Consider the following 16,244-nt stretch of genomic DNA (forward strand, 5'->3'; position numbering starts at 1 on the left):
TCCAAACTGTCAGTTACAACTCCCTACACAGTGGCCTCATTGCGTTCATTAGCGCCCAATACAGCATCAAAATTCAAGATGTCAGCAGGGGATCAACGTGAAATTGTTATTGTTGGTAAGAATAGATTATTTGTGACTTTAGTACCCCGCGCGCTATATTCGCAATCCGCTGACCAAAATACTCACAGGCGGTGGCATCATTGGATGCTGCTCTGCATACTACCTTACTAGACACCCATCATACGACCCTGCCCGTCACAAAATCACTCTCATTGAGGCCTCTGAAATCGCCGGCGGGGCATCGGGAAAAGCGGGCGGCATGCTGGCCCAATGGGCCTTCCCCAGCAATCTCGTCGGTCTCAGCTACAAGCTGCATGCTGAACTCGCAAAAGAGCACGATGGTATCAATCGATGGGGATACAGGGAGGTCAATTGTGGCCAACTCGTTGTGAAAGGTCGCGCCCTTGCCGAGAACAGCGCAGGAAAAACCGGTAGAAATACGGAATCCCTCCAGAAACGCAGCACAGCAGCTATGTCTAAGCTGAGATCTGCCAAAATCCCCGAGGACTTGGATTGGATTGAGCCAGAACTTCTGCGGGCCTACGAAAGTATGAGTGGACCGGGTGAAACCGCTCAAGTACACCCATATCTCTTTACTACGTCCATTGCAAAACTCGCCCAGGAGAAGGGAGTAAATATCATTCTTGGACAAGTTACAGATATTGCTCGGTCCAAGAGCTCCGTCGAGTCAGTGACATACACCGATAACAAATCAGGTGAAACACAAACCATCACTGCTACTGATGTGCTCGTTGCTGCTGGACCTTGGACGAATACTATCCTCCCGGAGGTCCCGATCTCAGCTATGCGGGCCCACAGTGTGGTGATCCAGCCAAAGAGACCAGTCAGTGGATATTGTCTGTTTACGAATATCGAAATCCCGGCCAACTTCAACCCGGAGAAGAAGTCTCGCCCAACTGTGGCTGCGCCAGAGATCTACGCGCGTCCTGATAATACTGTCTATGCATGTGGCGATGGAGATAGAACAGTTCCGTTACCAAAGACATCTGCAGATGTTGAAGTCGACCAGGAACGCTGCCAGGAAATTATAGACCACGTGGGTAGTATATCTGACGAGCTGCGCGACGGAGAGGTTCGCACTCGCCAGGCTTGCTATCTTCCAAACTGTGATTCTGGCTCCGGGCCGCTACTTGGTCTGACTGATATGAAGGGGCTGTATATTGCAGCTGGTCATACCTGCTGGGGTATTCAGAATGCGCCGGGTACAGGAAAGCTCATGAGTGAGTTTGTATTTGATGGCAAGGCGAAGAGCGCGAACATTGAATCGTTGGATCCACGCGAGTTCATGTGAATACGTACTTGATACCACAGTTTCTATAACAGAAAAGACAGCCCAAATTTTCTATGCTGCTGAATACATATTAATTTTTAGATACATATGTATGTAGTGTACAACTTGTAGACGAGGTGGGCACTAAAGCGGAAAGAAAGGCGGGTGACGTCCGTTGACATTGTTCGGTACGCATATGGGTCTAGTCTCGATTAAGCAAGCGGTAAGTGGAGATACACCTATAGCTTATCCCGCGGAGAGGACAGCAGTCAATTGAATGAGGCTACATTATGCGTCACCTCAGGATTTCAGTCTTATTGACGTCCCTCTTGTATGCAATTGGGATTGTTGCAAACGAAGATCCCCATGATGTATCCGTCTTAATTCGAGAGGCCGGACGAGCCAGCAACCAGTCCCTGCTATGGGGTCCTTACAAGTCGAACCTCTACTTTGGAGTGCGCCCTCGCATTCCGAAGAGTCTCACGGCAGGATTGATCTGGGGGAAAGTTGACGATTATGCTGGTGCCCAACAAAGTATGCTCATCTTGGTGCCCCGGTTGCAATAGTGAACTGTGAAGCTAACATCCACTCAAGACTTTAGGCACACCTGTGAGCAAAACGAAGGAATGGCCGGGTATGGCTGGGACGAGTACGATATCCGAAAGGGTGGACGGGAGACTATTCACGACGCTGGGAACAACTTGGACTTGACGATTGATTTCATCAAAGTTCCCGGTGGGCAGCACGGAGGTAGTTGGGGATTCCGAGTCAAGGGCACGCCTAGAGAGGGCGCAGATCCCGACCAGCCCATCTCGATGATCTTTTACTCCACTCTCGAGGGCTTCGGTCACTTGGGGGCCGATTCTGTATCCTCTGAATCCACTGGCGTGGAAGGCAATGTCAAGCTCGAAGGATACACCACAGAACTCGGTGATTTTGCTATCGATATCACCACTGGACCGGAAACCAACTCGCATCCCCGCTACAATCATCCTAGCTCCACTGACAAACCATTGGATCGCAGCATTGTAGCTAGTGTGGCCTTCCCAGAGGAGCAGCTTTGGCAAGCAAAGGGAATCTTCTTCACTCAATTGAAGGCGGAGGTTGATGCTGCCCTTGAAGAGTATGGAAAAGAGAACGTCCCGCCCCCGGCCCAGCTGTTTACCATCAAGCATAAGCCTGGCCAGGGTAATGCTCAGCTTGTCCAGAAGGTTTTCACAGGTGCATTCGAGTTTGATGTCCTGTACTCCTCGGGCTCCGCCCCCGAACCATTAACCTCGGAAACTCTCACCAAGGAGATTGATGATGCTTCGGCTTCATTTTCTGAGACGTTTGAGCAGCTTCTTCCGCCACAGGCACCATTTGACTCGCCGAAATACTCGAGCTTCTCAAAGGCAATGCTCTCTAACCTCATTGGTGGTATCGGGTTCTTCCACGGTGATGATGTCGTCGATCGGTCTGCAAACCCTGCGTATGAGGAGGAGAATGAAGGCTTCTGGGAAGAGACTGCTGAAGCCAGAGCTGCCGTGCAGCCTGTTATCGAAGGCCCGAAGGAGCTTTTCACTTGCGTTCCCTCCCGGCCGTTCTTCCCTAGAGGATTCCTTTGGGATGAAGGTTTCCATTTGATTCCTGTGATTGAATACGATACCGATCTCGCGTACGTTGACACCTAATTTTGTATCATTTGCTGGTTTTGGCCGATATACTGACTCTTACAGGCTCGAGATTATCAAGAGCTGGTTCCACCTGATGGATGAGGATGGATGGATTGCCCGTGAACAGATTCTAGGTCAAGAGGCACGCAGCAAGGTCCCCCCGGAGTTTACAGTCCAATATCCCCATTACGCCAACCCACCTACTCTGTTCATGGCTTTGGAAGCATTCATGGACAAGGTCAAGATTAACAACAACAAAAGCAGCGACTTTGAAACCCTGGATACCCAAGATGCGACTGCGAGCCTGCGCTCTGCCACTGTCCGCTACCCGGAACTGTCTGAGGCATATCTTCGCTCATTCTACCCGCTCCTAAAGAAGCACTATAACTGGTACAGGAACACTCAGCGCGGTGACATCACATCGTATGACCGTGAAGCTTTCTCAACCAAGGAAGGTTACCGCTGGCGCGGACGTTCCGTGCAGCACATCCTCACTTCTGGCATCGATGACTACCCCAGAGCTCAGCCGCCACACCCCGGTGAGCTGCATGTCGATCTGATCAGTTGGATGGGAATGATGACTCGCGCTATGCGTCGTATTGCCGAAAACCTCGGCGAGGAAGAAGATGTCGAGCAATTCGCCTCATATGAAAATGCTATCACTCGTAACATTGATGACTTGCATTGGAACGAGAAGGAGCAAACCTTCTGCGATGCGACTATCGATGAATATGAAGAGAGTGTCCACGTCTGCCACAAGGGCTACATCTCCATTTTCCCCTTCCTGACTGGTATGCTGGGTCCTGACAGCCCGCGCCTCAAGGCCGTGCTGGACTTGATCAGTGATCCCGAGGAGTTGTGGAGTGATTATGGTATCCGCAGTTTGAGCAAAAAGGATAAGTTCTACGAGACCGATGAGAACTATTGGAGAAGCCCTGTCTGGATTAATATCAACTACTTGGTGTTGAAGAATCTCTATGTAAGTGCTTCCATCTTTCGATTCATTCCCCGCAAAATCTAACAGCACCTTCACAGGACACTGCCACCGTTGCTGGTCCTCACCAGGAACAGGCGCGGGAGATGTACTCCAACTTGCGCAAGAATTTGGTCGAGAATGTCTTCCGCGAGTGGAAGAAGACTGGGTTCGCTTGGGAACAGTACAACCCTGATTCGGGCAACGGCCAGCGGACACAGCACTTTACCGGCTGGACCAGTATGGTGGTGAACATGATGTCCATGCCGGATTTGGCAGGATCTGCCAAGACCACTCATGACGAGTTGTAAGCTATTGAAGCCCAATGTGAAAAAGTTCATCACATAAATTAGATAGTGGTCATTCTGATAGTTGTACACAATCATTTATCCGACATTTGAATCAATTCCTCCAACGCCAAGCTAATGTAGCAATTCATACCCCCGGTTTGTAGCTCAACGGCGGCGATCATAATCATCTCGGTCTCGTCTGCGTTCGGGGTGCCGCCGGCGCTCAGCCGGCGAGTAGCTGCGCTCCATCCGTCGTCGTTTCTGGTGTTCCTCATCCTTGCGGCTAGGTCGACTCCTAGAACGCGAGACTGAGCGCCGTCTGTGGTGGTCTCGGCCGCGGGATCGTGACCTGTGACGATGGCTGCGATGATGGCGCTCTCGGTCCTCATTATGTCTGTGATGCCTCCGGTTCTTGTCACGTGAGTAGTCGTCACCTCGGTCATGTCGTCTTTCCCGTCCCGGACTTCTGGTTCGCTCACGTCTGCGTCGGTGACTCGAGCGGTGGTCCTTCTCCCTGATTGCAGCATCCGGCATCTCTTCTTCTTTTGGCGCGATATCGGTACTACTGGGGCCCCCTAAGGGAACCATATTGGCGTTTTCAGATGCTTTTGCGGGCACCGGGAGGCCCAGAGCGATGGCCATTGCTTCCTCCTCAGCCTCCTTGACACGTTGAAGTTCCTCTCGCTCTTTGCGAATTCGTTCTTGCTCGTCTTCGTCTCCCTTGGCATACCAGGCAAGGTCACGCTTTTGTTGCCATCTGCCGACTGGGGCCATCACTGAGTGACCTAGGTAGTTCTCGCGATGAACGGAACTTTGGACGTCGGACCATTTGAACTCATTGCGGCCGCCGCTGAGACAAAAATTAGCAACTTTCAACATGTGCAAATCATAATAATCAGCAAATCAACTCACCGGCTGCCTTCTTTGCGTACACCAGCAACCAAATCCATAATGCGAGATAATTTATGTTGAATAACTATGTTGGAGAAAGGAGGAAGCTCGCGGGCCAAGTCCTCAAGGCCGTAAGCAGTTAATGATGGTCCGTGCGTGGGCGGTCAGCCATTCCATCATCCGATCATTGCACCTCCCCGCAGCTATGGAGGTGTTTTCGACCAGCTTGATCATGATCTATTTACGAAGTTTTCACCATTCTGTTTCCTGTGGCTTGGACTTCTCGCCCTTGGAAATGACAGAACAAGCTTCCTCACTTAATATCCACGACTCTCTCTATTCAGATCCAAGGAAGTATTCTCCTCTGTGCTCCACTATTCGAAACAAACACCCTTAGCCTGCGGCAATGTCTTCTCCTCTCACAGAGGAGACTGGCTCTACACACACTGAGAGGGAATTTCCAGGATACCGGCCCCAAGTGCAAATCTTAAATACCGAAACAGGAGAGGAACGGGTATGTTTGTCTTCGTTGGCTCACGTGTGAACTATGAACTGACTTGTGCTAGTTTTCTGAGTAGGTATTCACGCTTATACAGCCTAATTTATACCGTGGCTGATTGTCATTGAGCTACAGGAATTCTTCTGCGCCAATTGTATCTGCTTGGAGGTGTAACTTGGTGAGTACCTACTGACCTAGTTGTTGCTTCCACTGTATTATCTCTCCTCAGTTCTAACCTTAATTGTGAAAGGCGGCCCTCTCACAACGTCGAAATCTCCTCTTTACGGCTCATGTCAACGATATTTACGTATGGATTCCTAGTGGACCTCGCCAGCTCCTTGGCTCCCAGCCTGTGATGATCATTCACCCAGTGATGAAGGAACCAAATGCGCCTGGATATATCGACCGTTCTAGGCCTCACACTATCAACCATATCCTTGTGGATGATTTGGGAGTTGACGAAGTCTTGCTGTTAGCGACAGACTCTGGAAATGTCACTGGATACAACGTCGAGGCTATCTTCTCGGCAATCAACAGGAGCGCCAGATACGGAGGCGGTCGACCATTTGATGCGCATGAAGTCAAGCCTTTCTTTGCTGAACATGTTCAGTTAAGTGCCTGGGGCTTGGCCACTCATAAATTTGCTCGGTTGATTGCCGTGAGCGCGAACACGGGTGTTATCACAGTCTTTGCCTTCGCATTAGTTGATGATGCATCTGAGAGTGATGATAGCAGCCCCAGTTTTTCTGAAACCTCGGACGTGGGAGGCACCGATGTTCTGGAAAGCACATGGGTATCAATAGACAGCGCACCATTGCTAGAGGAGCTGAAAAAGGATATGCCCCATCATCGAACACGCAACCTACGACTCAGCTACAAGGGTCATTATGAAAACATACCTTGCCTGTCATTTGCCAATTTCGAATTGGACCCCAATGGTCTATGGATGGTCAGCACTGATATCCTCAACCGAGTCTTTGTATGGAGAGTCTGGGACAAACTGACTCCTGTCAAAACATCCACATACGATCATTCAAGGGATGCTGAAGAACAAAGAGGCTGGTTTGTCTTGCCTTTACATCCTCGCAGAGTTCAGCAGCACCGCTACAAGTTTGATGCCTGTGGATGTGAACCACGGCCAAAAATGATGAATGGTCGGATGGTTTTTGACGTGTCGGATACGGTTGACGATGTCATAGTCAGATCCAACCTCGCTGCCCAGAAAGTTGCTGATGAGGAAGATGCAACAATTTCGAGCCTGTTTATGCCAGATGATATTTTCTCTCCTAGCTGTTCTGTTCATACTGAATGTCGCCCGCAACCATCAAACTCAGAGCATAATCATACAACTCTAGAAGCATTTGAAGCTGCTTCTCCTGCCGCTGCCAGTGACAGCAATGATACCAACCTTGAAGTACCACAAGACCATGAGGAGACTCCGTCCCATGAATCCAGTCGTCTAAGATGTGGTATCACGAGTTTGGTTGAAGAAGAAAATGAACAATGCGCCGTGGATACCGTTGTTGATGTGGATGTTTTGAGGTGCTTTGTATCCCATCGTAAGTAAGAGATGTGCTTTGATATCTTGATCGGAATTCTAACCTGGCATTCAGCGTGCAACCCTCGATTTTTCCCTATTCTCCACTTCTCTGGAAGTGACATTACTTTAGATCCTTATCCATTAGACCGTGGAGCGCGGACGCTCTCTCGGTCTCCCCTGCGCTCACTGGTAGAATATTCCATGTTCTCTTCCTGTGATCGCTTAAACTTGGTCAAGTACCTCCCTGAACTTGGGATCATCATTGTCGCCTCCCAAGCCGGCGGGGTTGCCATCATCACTCTTACATGGCAGGAGGAAATCGGCCACACCTTTCGCCTAGACTGGCTTCTCCCTTTCCCTACCCAGGAGAGAGCTGATGGATTTCCAACACCACCTCTCATGGGTATTGCTGCAAGTCCCATGCCTGGGTTTGAGATACCGCCCGATGTTCCTTGTATTCCTCGGGATGTCAGCCCCAAAGATCGGATGGAATTCAACCACCGTCTGCTCAACCCAGACCGAACTGAGCCTTGTGACACAACCCCGCCCGAATATGAGGCTTCCAGTCCCTCCGAATTAGACTCATGCACCAAAGAGCCGAATCTCACAATTCCTGAAACACACGCATATGCCTCGGACATCTATCAACCTCATGAGACCTGGCATGGTTACCACCCTTCTCGGCATTATAGGTTACTTTTGCTATTCTGTGATTTTACGTCCATGAGCTATGAGTTCTGGCACGACTGGAGACGCTGATCGCAATCACCAAACCAGGTTGCGCTTCTTGGATGTGCTTATCCAAAGAAACAGATCTACCAGTGTTGGTATCTAATTGTACAATTGCATGTCAAATCACCTTAAATGACCAATACAAGTATCTGTGCCAATATTCCACAATAAATGAAGAAGTACGTGACGTTCAGCGTGGCTAATTCGGACAGTGGTCCGTGGGCGACTTCAAGGTTGAGGTAAGTAACTCTGATTGGTCCCTCAAAATAAGCTTAAATCCGTTGGAAGTCTCGACACCTGGAACTTCCACGTGCGCCTGGGCAAGACCGGAATATTTAAGATTCGCATTTCGATATTATGGAATATTGGTAGACACTCCCACATACTTTAGCCATCAAGCGCAGCCTCCGAACTCAAGCCAAGGTATTCCACGAAGCAGTATGCTATAACTTGAAGGACCGCCCCCGACAACCTCCTAATCCCGGGGATTCTATTATTCGTACAGTTACTGGCCAGAAAAGGGGGAAAGGAAGAAATATTGATCATTCGCATTCTACGAGAAATCAGATCCCTAGAATGTAACAAATGATTCCTCATTCTACAGGCAAATAAGAATTATTTATGGGAGACAGCATCATCCAACGATTATTGCCATTCAAGCCCTTCACAAGATTCCACTTAATTTATCCTTTATCAGCTCGCAGTCAGAAACTAAAGGTCACTGGGCCTACAGCAACTTCAGGCATCCGATAGCATCCAGCAATGATGAACTTGACTTCCTAGAAGCCACAAAAAGCTTGACTTATCTACTAGCACAATGCAAGAGTCCTTCTTGTAAGGCATCAACCTGACCTATCTTATGCACTCTGTTTCACGTATCCCAATTCTGCGAGTGGATTCGACAATACCTTTGGCAAGTTAGCCGAAACCTCATGATTCAAATCATCGCCAACTATGCGTCCGGAATAGGAGTTGTTTATCATTGAAATTGAGCTATTGCAGATCGAACTTTGTTGAGAAATACATCTTCTGATCCAAATTTTAGTACTCCGTACGGTGTACTCTCTAGCCGGGGTATGTTCCATATGATTAGAAAGTACCTCGGGATAATGTTCTATTTTAAGCTGTCGTTCCTCACCAGTTACCTCTTTCTGAATTCATCTTTGATTCATTATTATGACGCGCCCATGTCCTACTACATATGGACTAGGTACTCAGTAGTTTTTCCAGAATCCACTTTTTGGCCCCTCGGGCAAGTTGCCAACACTGGCACGAACATGACATAAACAAGGGGGTGGCACTGTATAACTATACTATAAACCTGATATAATTGGGGACTCGCTTCATTGTGATAGTTACACTTGTCGCCATTGATTAGTTCCCAGATTTTATATTGTACTATAGGAGTCCTTCGACAAATTAAGTGGAACTAGACTGCCAAGGCTGGCTAGCCGAAAGAAATGACAAGTAATTAATTCGTAAGGCTAATGTAAGGCTAATGTAAGGCTATAATTAACTAAATAAATTACTATCGTCCCTACTATTGTGGAGCCTGGAGCTTAACGTAGCTTAGCGTGGGTGCTTGATGTGGCTTGAAGGGGCCCCGGCTCCCGGGATCTTTTGAGGGTGGAGCTTTTGATAAGACTACAACGGTCCAACTATAACACACAGAGCCACCAGGGGTACAGTACTCTAGGGTGAGGCACTCGAAGAATCCGATGCACATGGCTGCGCTGAATATGGAGTATACGGAGTACAGGGTATAACCTGCTCAGATAGTTCGGAGGTGGGGACTCCGATATAGGTGTAGTGGAGACTTACCAACATGTATAATGATCATCGGTGACACGCGACAGCTCGGATCTTTCGTCTGCAGCAACTAGTACAGAAGCTCATGCTTTGGCATTTAGCAAGCAGGGAGGATGGAGTTCCTCACCGTATTATAAGACAGGTATTAACTACCGGATACCCTCATTCTCATATATTTGTACGAGTTTTGGTAAACATTATCGACTCAAGATGTCTTGTGTACCCACAAACACATGCTTAGGCATAGTGGCCTAAGGGGAGTATCCTAAAAAGGCATTTGGTGGCAGCATTAACCAAATACTATGTTGTGTATATGGCTATTGTGTCATGCTATGAGCCCGCACTCTCAGGGGCCATCTAACTCAGTGTGTATAAATATGCCTCTGTGCTTCTATCAGAGCCGGGTTCCAAAGGGCTACATCTTCAGTCACTCATCCTATTGACCTCAAGGTGATACGTTCCGATGCATTTCAGCCAGTTCGGTACTCTGGTGTACCTCTTGACTCCGGTCAGTGGTATAGCAGTCAGGCCTCATGGAGGAGTCCCTCATGTCCCCCGAGCAGTATCCTCTGCACCCCCCTCCTCCACATCAGCCCCAGCGAGCCGTATTGTCAACTTCGGGGCTGCTATACCAACTACATCCTCCAATTCGGATGGCTCTGACTTCAATGTCACAAGCCTTTGGACAACTGCACAGTGTAACCAGAATTCCATTGACGATGCTACTGTCGCTTTCATTGATCGGTGGTATGCGTCAGGCGCTCCAGGTGCCTGGGATGCGGTGCTTAAGGAGTGGGAAAATGGAGCTAAGGATGGTTTGTATCGCAACCTCGCATTCCCGGCGTTTGTCAGTTGGTACTTCCACGGTCCGGAACAATGGAACTGTAAGGATATCGATAGCGTCCCATGCTCTTCCGTTGTCCGGTGTGACGAGGTCAATCATCCAGCGGGGTATGTATTCAGTCATAGGTACTGCCTGGCACCATTACAGTCGTGTTAACAGCACAATAGCTACCTTATCTTGAATGCTTTCTCTGGTGTCCATCAGGTAAGCTCTTCCTGTCCCAAATTCAACCTTCGAGCAGGAGATATTGACCAGAAAAAAATTATTACAGCTACATAGTGGGATGTCTAGCGCAATCGATGCGGCAACAATTGGAATCCAGAGCAAGATAGGTGAATTTACTGGCATCTTTGCTCCGCAGAGCGATGACACCAAGATCATTCTGGCAATATTTGACGCCTTGACCCTCATGATGGGCTTTACTGTTTCGGCGTTCTACAGTGTCGGTAAGTATAAAGGCCACATATTTTATTCAAAAGCCTCTAGGTTATAGACTAACAAAAATTCAGCTGAAAAGGATATTGAAAAAATAGCCCAGGGAGCCACCACTGCCCGTGTGAGCATTCCAAGGAATCGCGAAGCTGGCACTCAAGGCCCTCTTGAAGCTCCTGAAATTCAAGAGTATCAATTAAAAACATTCGAGAGGACAAAACAGGCGTTGAATGGAAAACCACAGGAATTCAATGGTCATGCCTATGCTAACGACATGACATACCAACTTTACACCATTTCAGCAGCCTTCACCAGAAATAATGCTCCCACGTAAGTATAACTCTCAAACATCCTGGATATCCTTGCTGATCAGAATAGCGTTCACAATAAACTTGATGCTCAGAACTCACTAAGCTCTGCTCTTGGCGACATGTTTAAGTCTTGGAAGGATATCGAGTCCTCCTATCTGAACAACATATTTTCCGGCGACAATTCCTCTCTCGGTGATCTCACACGCCTAATTGACGAAGGAAAGATGAACTTCATTCCAAATAAGCTAGACACATCTAAGATGGCAGCAGAGTTACAGGCTGTATTCTATGGTCAACTGCTTCCTACTGCGTGGAAGACCGCCTCCGATAAGCGCGGCGCTTTCCCAAGAATTGTGTAAGATGATTCAATCGTTATTTGAGAAAATGGTGCTGATCAGAATACTATAGGAGGACGAACCTCCCCTGTGACATCAAGTCCTCCCACATACCTGAGATCAGTGACTACGATACTATGAGAGACGTGGACTCTGTCAGCACACGCGCGTGCTGGAGGGAGAAGCTAGTGTTCCTTGTGAATATTAATGAGTATCAAGGGGGAAAGCCGGTTGCCTGGACACCACTACCTGGTACGACTAGAAGCAATCTAAATGGCGATAAATGGGGAGGCATCACATTTGACGACATTGTTGCGAGTGCAATGACCGGATATGAGAAGGCTGGTTACAAAAACGGCTACAAATCGCCGACCGCTGAGGATATTGAGAAGATCACGGATGCCGATAAATATGGGAAGCGAGTCCGTTATCCTGGCTTCTTCAATATCCCTGTATGCGAGGGTCTGGATAAGACCAAAGCCAGTCTCCGGAAGCAGTTTACCTCGAACTCTCCATTCTGGCCTTGTGATGCACCAGAGGGTTTCAACAGCGAAGGAACTACTATTGTATGTCTAACCCGTTTTTGAATTTTCAGACATATGCTAATCACCGGTATAGCATGTGAACAAGGGGTGGATTACTGCTAATGCTAAGACTCCTGTCTGTGATACTTTCAGTAAGTGGTTGCGATGTCTTTGTTTTCATTAGGGAAGCTAACGGCGTGGTCTCCAGAGGTTGATGACCCAGGATATGGTGATACCCTCAGTGCAACCTTGTATGGACGATTCAATGCTGAAAACACTGCCGACGAAACTGTCACGGCAACGTGCAAGATCACTTTCTCCTGGCCAAAATCGTGGGCTGATATCTATTATGGAGAGGACAACTGCATGTACAACGGGAATTCTGAAGCAATCAAGGATGCAAATGGCAACCCTGTGTGCTGCAATGAGGACTCAAACCTCACTGAGAAGGTCACTAACCCATACATGACTGGTGGTTCGTGTGATCCACATTGATCTTCGACTCTTGAAGTCCATGTAGTGGAATATGGGGTTGGACAGGGGTGAGGATGCTCTTGGTGGAGAGAACATTGGAAGCCTATTCGGTGTCCTTGATATTTTTGTCATTCTTGTTCTTTTTTCAAATTGAACCAGCTTTGTGTGCCTTTAGATTGTACCAGCCTAATATACAGTCAATTTTACAGTTTATTTTACTTCTTATGAGTGCTGTGATACGTGACGTGGGATGATTAGAACGTTCATTGGCCTAGAAAATTAGGGCTTTGCATGAAGGCCACAAGGGGTGCGTTCGGAAGGATATTCTCTTCCCGGCCAGGCCCTTCCAGGCCCTTCATCGTCTAGTTCTCGAGTGTATTGAGTCACATATCTTTCAATGAGGCCTGGGAATAGCGATTTCAGTGCCAGGGCAGGTCGAATAAACTTATGAAGACCGAGTGTACATAGAACTCCTTTCTGAAAATGGTCAACCTGTTAGCTTATTGCTCGAAAAGATAGGGTAGTCTGAAAGCACCTGGGGGTCATGGTAGGGCACATGATAAATGTCCGGTTCTGTTGTGAAGCACACCCAACAAGTACCAGCAATTCGTAATGTCTCTGCCTTAGTTGTCCCGCTGAATATGCCAGATGATGCAGTGTTGGACCTTATTGAAGAAACTGCCATAGTACAAGTAGTCTATATAGAGACTTTCCCCTAATTTGAAGTGTTAGTAGTCATAACCAGATTGCTACTTTGTACCAATGCGCAATGCAAAGCTGTTGTATATCTGGCCAGGTTAACTAATGATAAGAGGTCAATAAATTCACAGGTCCCTGTTTTACAACCAAAGAACAATGACAAAGTCACGCGATCACAATGGAACTTGTAGAAGCATCAAATGAAAATGCAGAATACCAAATAGATAAGGCGCTAGCAACACGCACAATATGTATGGGAAAGCATGTATGAATTCATGGATATCATCCGCGCTTGGTCAGAGAAGAAAGACACTTGTATTGTATGGAGATGAGAAAAAAAGCAAGTGAAAATGAATAGCAAATTGGAAACAAAGCAAGAAAGAAGAGCGAAATGAGATAGTGTAAAAACAGAAAGGGGAATTGATGAAAACCACAGATCAGGAAGGAAGAAGTGGAAAACGTAAAGAAAGACAAAGAAGAGGAAAGGAACATGAATTCGTTGTATGCATCAATGTCATTAAGACGCTTTTTGAATAGGAAGAAAATAAGAAAATTCTGCCCGGTTGAACATAGAACCTCAACCTAGAAGTCATCGTCCATCTCATCACTATCCCATTCGTCTTCACGGTCGTTTTGTACTAGATCTAAAAATCGCTGAAGACCAGGATGGGCTTGTGCTCTACCCGGTCGGATTGCAATAGCCTCCCATCGGATGGGGCCCTCTTCATCTGCTAATGGTTCTGCAGGAACTTCTACCCATCGGACAGGACGTCTAGGATCACCTGCCTGTGGAGGGAGACGATTGGCAGGAACCTCCGCCCATCGGACAGGGCGTCTAGCCTGTCGTCTCGCATTTCGGTCTCGTACCTCAGCCATGGCGCGAGCTTGCGCTTGACGTTCAGCTGCTGCTGCACGGGCAGCTGCGTGATCACGCTGGCCAGGTCTACCACCACCGCGGTTGATTTGTGGTGGAACGGGGGCGGGAGGAGGAGGGTGTCGGCGGTGGAGGTCATCTTCATCGTTATCAAATTCAAATGCAGGGTGGTCGTCGTCGCTTTCGTCGGCTTCTTCGTGGATGGCCACCACCGGTGGGTCATCTTCAAAGTGTAGGAGTGCGTCTGGGATACGGTGGAGTGCTTCGGCTCCGTCGGGGTTGATGCCATCACCACCTTCCAAATCCCAAAGGCGATTGAAGCATTGACCTTTCGGGTCGTTGAAATGCCTGTATGGGTTGTCTGCACATAGCCAGGCCGAGCAAAGGTAGCAGAAGTGCGTGTCACACTGGAAGCAGCGCATGTGGTTGCATCCCATTTGCTTTTGGCAGGGGACATTGCAAGTCGGGCAAGGGGTAGTGTACAGACGCAGGTACTCTTCGGTCGCCTTTTCTTCCTCTGTGGGTTCGCCGTCACGACGTGGGAAGCAGCGTACCAACTCTCCATGCCAGCCCTTCTTGCAGACGCAACAAAAGGCGTAGTTGCAGTCTTCACATATAGACACACGCTCCGCCATAGGTGGAAGCTCTCCATCTTTGACTTCGCTGCGTGGCTCGGGTCCATCTTCTTCGTCAGAGCTATTCAAGTCATCCGACATAGGATCTTCTGGCTTTGGGTGTCGCTTAGATCGTGCAGCTCCCTGGCACCATTGCCGTGGACAGTAGACTGTGGTCTTGTCGGCTTCAATCTTCTTCTTTCTCTTGAGGAACGCATATCTTTGAACCGTTTCAGCAGCCAGAGGAATCTGGAGTAGCTCACTTGGTCCCAGGGTACGATCACGCTTCTTGCGGGGCGGGGTCTGGCCTTCACCTGGTGCAGCTACATGTCTCTTGTTATACTCGCAATCCGGCGCCATGCATTTAACGCTATCAACATCACCCTCGGTGATGCAGGTGTTGTAGAAATTCTGCAAGCATTGAATGCAAAACACGTGGGAGCAGCGAAGTAATCGATAACAAACGGTGCCCTTTTTCGGTTCAAGGCATACCCCACATTCAAAAGTCCCCTGCTCAAACTTTTCCCGCTCGGCCTTTTTGTTGTAGTCCAGTAGTGCAATCTTCAAGTCCCGCGGTAAACATACTTCCCCAGACGAATCCTGGATATTGAAAGTTGTTTCCGCAAGTTGCTGGAGGTGGTCGATGTAAGTAAAGACGACCAGATCCTTTCCACATTCTTGCCAGAGTCGGTGGCAATCGTTTGATAATTCATCGATGACCGAGGGAGGTAGCCAGGAGGGGATCGTTCTCAGATGAACGCTAGGCGGTTTTTCACTTGGGTAGCCCTGTGGCAATTCAATCTCGAGGTTAAGCGGAGGCAGGTGTGAGAGTACATGGATGTCTTTGATGGGTGGATGGTCTAGTTCTCCCTTTGACTCGTCCAAGGAAGTTGGAGGGGTTATGGCGGGTGCAGTATCGACCGGTTGCTGAAAACATATTGAAGTTGGGGCGGAAGGTGCGACTGGAAGATCAAGGGCGGCTTTGAATGGAGAGGAAGGATCAATTTGAATTTCGGGAAATATCGCAGCAATCGAGGAAAGCTCGACTGAGCGATCGTCCTCCGGAAAGTCGAGTTCGGTCATGGCGGGATGAAACCGAGTATGTTCACTTGTGAAGATTTCTCTCAAGTGGGGTTTTATATGTATTTGCCTCCGATATGATGCTAGTGAATCACAACTTGGAGACAAGGGGTGTCTCCTGCAAAAGAAAATCTCTAGCAACACTGTCTCATCGTAAGATAACCAAAGGTAATAAATGATGACCGATCCCCAAGTGAACTGTCACTAAGGACGATCGGGCACAAAAGGGGGGGTTATATCCTGCAGGAAGATCTCTTCGAATCAGCGTTGCGACTAAGATCCTGGTAAAAAAAAAAGTCAGACCAACCAAAGATGAA

The 16,244-nt window shown here is 48.3% G+C and overlaps 5 protein-coding genes across 5 annotated transcripts; 3 read left to right on the top strand and 2 right to left on the bottom strand.

The window, feature by feature from the left end:
• Nucleotides 1-78: 78 nt before the first annotated feature.
• On the top strand, nt 79-4,290 carry cwh41 (mannosyl-oligosaccharide glucosidase; the record flags this gene model as incomplete). The annotated part of the gene is made up of 6 exons (XM_040794598.1): nt 79-115; nt 189-1,368; nt 1,656-1,885; nt 1,946-3,008; nt 3,070-3,985; nt 4,042-4,290. 6 exons carry the CDS (start codon nt 79-81, stop codon nt 4,288-4,290), a joined length of 3,675 nt encoding a protein of 1,224 aa, XP_040648929.1.
• A 71-nt stretch (nt 4,291-4,361) lies between these two features.
• On the bottom strand, nt 4,362-5,219 carry PGRI_068850 (MMtag domain-containing protein; the record flags this gene model as incomplete). The annotated part of the gene is made up of 3 exons (XM_040794599.1): nt 4,362-4,663; nt 4,749-5,119; nt 5,182-5,219. 3 exons carry the CDS (start codon nt 5,217-5,219, stop codon nt 4,362-4,364), a joined length of 711 nt encoding a protein of 236 aa, XP_040648930.1.
• A 347-nt stretch (nt 5,220-5,566) lies between these two features.
• On the top strand, nt 5,567-7,958 carry PGRI_068860 (uncharacterized protein; the record flags this gene model as incomplete). Its single annotated transcript, XM_040794600.1, has 5 exons — nt 5,567-5,674; nt 5,727-5,734; nt 5,795-5,837; nt 5,910-7,218; nt 7,273-7,958. 5 exons carry the CDS (start codon nt 5,567-5,569, stop codon nt 7,956-7,958), a joined length of 2,154 nt encoding a protein of 717 aa, XP_040648931.1.
• A 2,245-nt stretch (nt 7,959-10,203) lies between these two features.
• Nucleotides 10,204-12,681, top strand: PGRI_068870 (uncharacterized protein; the record flags this gene model as incomplete). The annotated part of the gene is made up of 8 exons (XM_040794601.1): nt 10,204-10,691; nt 10,752-10,788; nt 10,856-11,030; nt 11,094-11,346; nt 11,395-11,682; nt 11,736-12,228; nt 12,281-12,338; nt 12,395-12,681. The coding sequence occupies 8 exons, from the start codon at nt 10,204-10,206 to the stop codon at nt 12,679-12,681; spliced, it is 2,079 nt and encodes a 692-aa protein (XP_040648932.1).
• A 1,260-nt stretch (nt 12,682-13,941) lies between these two features.
• PGRI_068880 (RBR-type E3 ubiquitin transferase) lies at nt 13,942-15,930 on the bottom strand (the record flags this gene model as incomplete). The annotated part of the gene is made up of 1 exon (XM_040794602.1): nt 13,942-15,930. One exon carries the CDS (start codon nt 15,928-15,930, stop codon nt 13,942-13,944), a length of 1,989 nt encoding a protein of 662 aa, XP_040648933.1.
• Nucleotides 15,931-16,244: the final 314 nt, after the last annotated feature.

The sequence above is a fragment of the Penicillium griseofulvum genome (assembly GCF_001561935.1).
Source record: "Penicillium griseofulvum strain PG3 chromosome Unknown contig_92, whole genome shotgun sequence".
NCBI lineage: Eukaryota > Fungi > Ascomycota > Eurotiomycetes > Eurotiales > Aspergillaceae > Penicillium > Penicillium griseofulvum.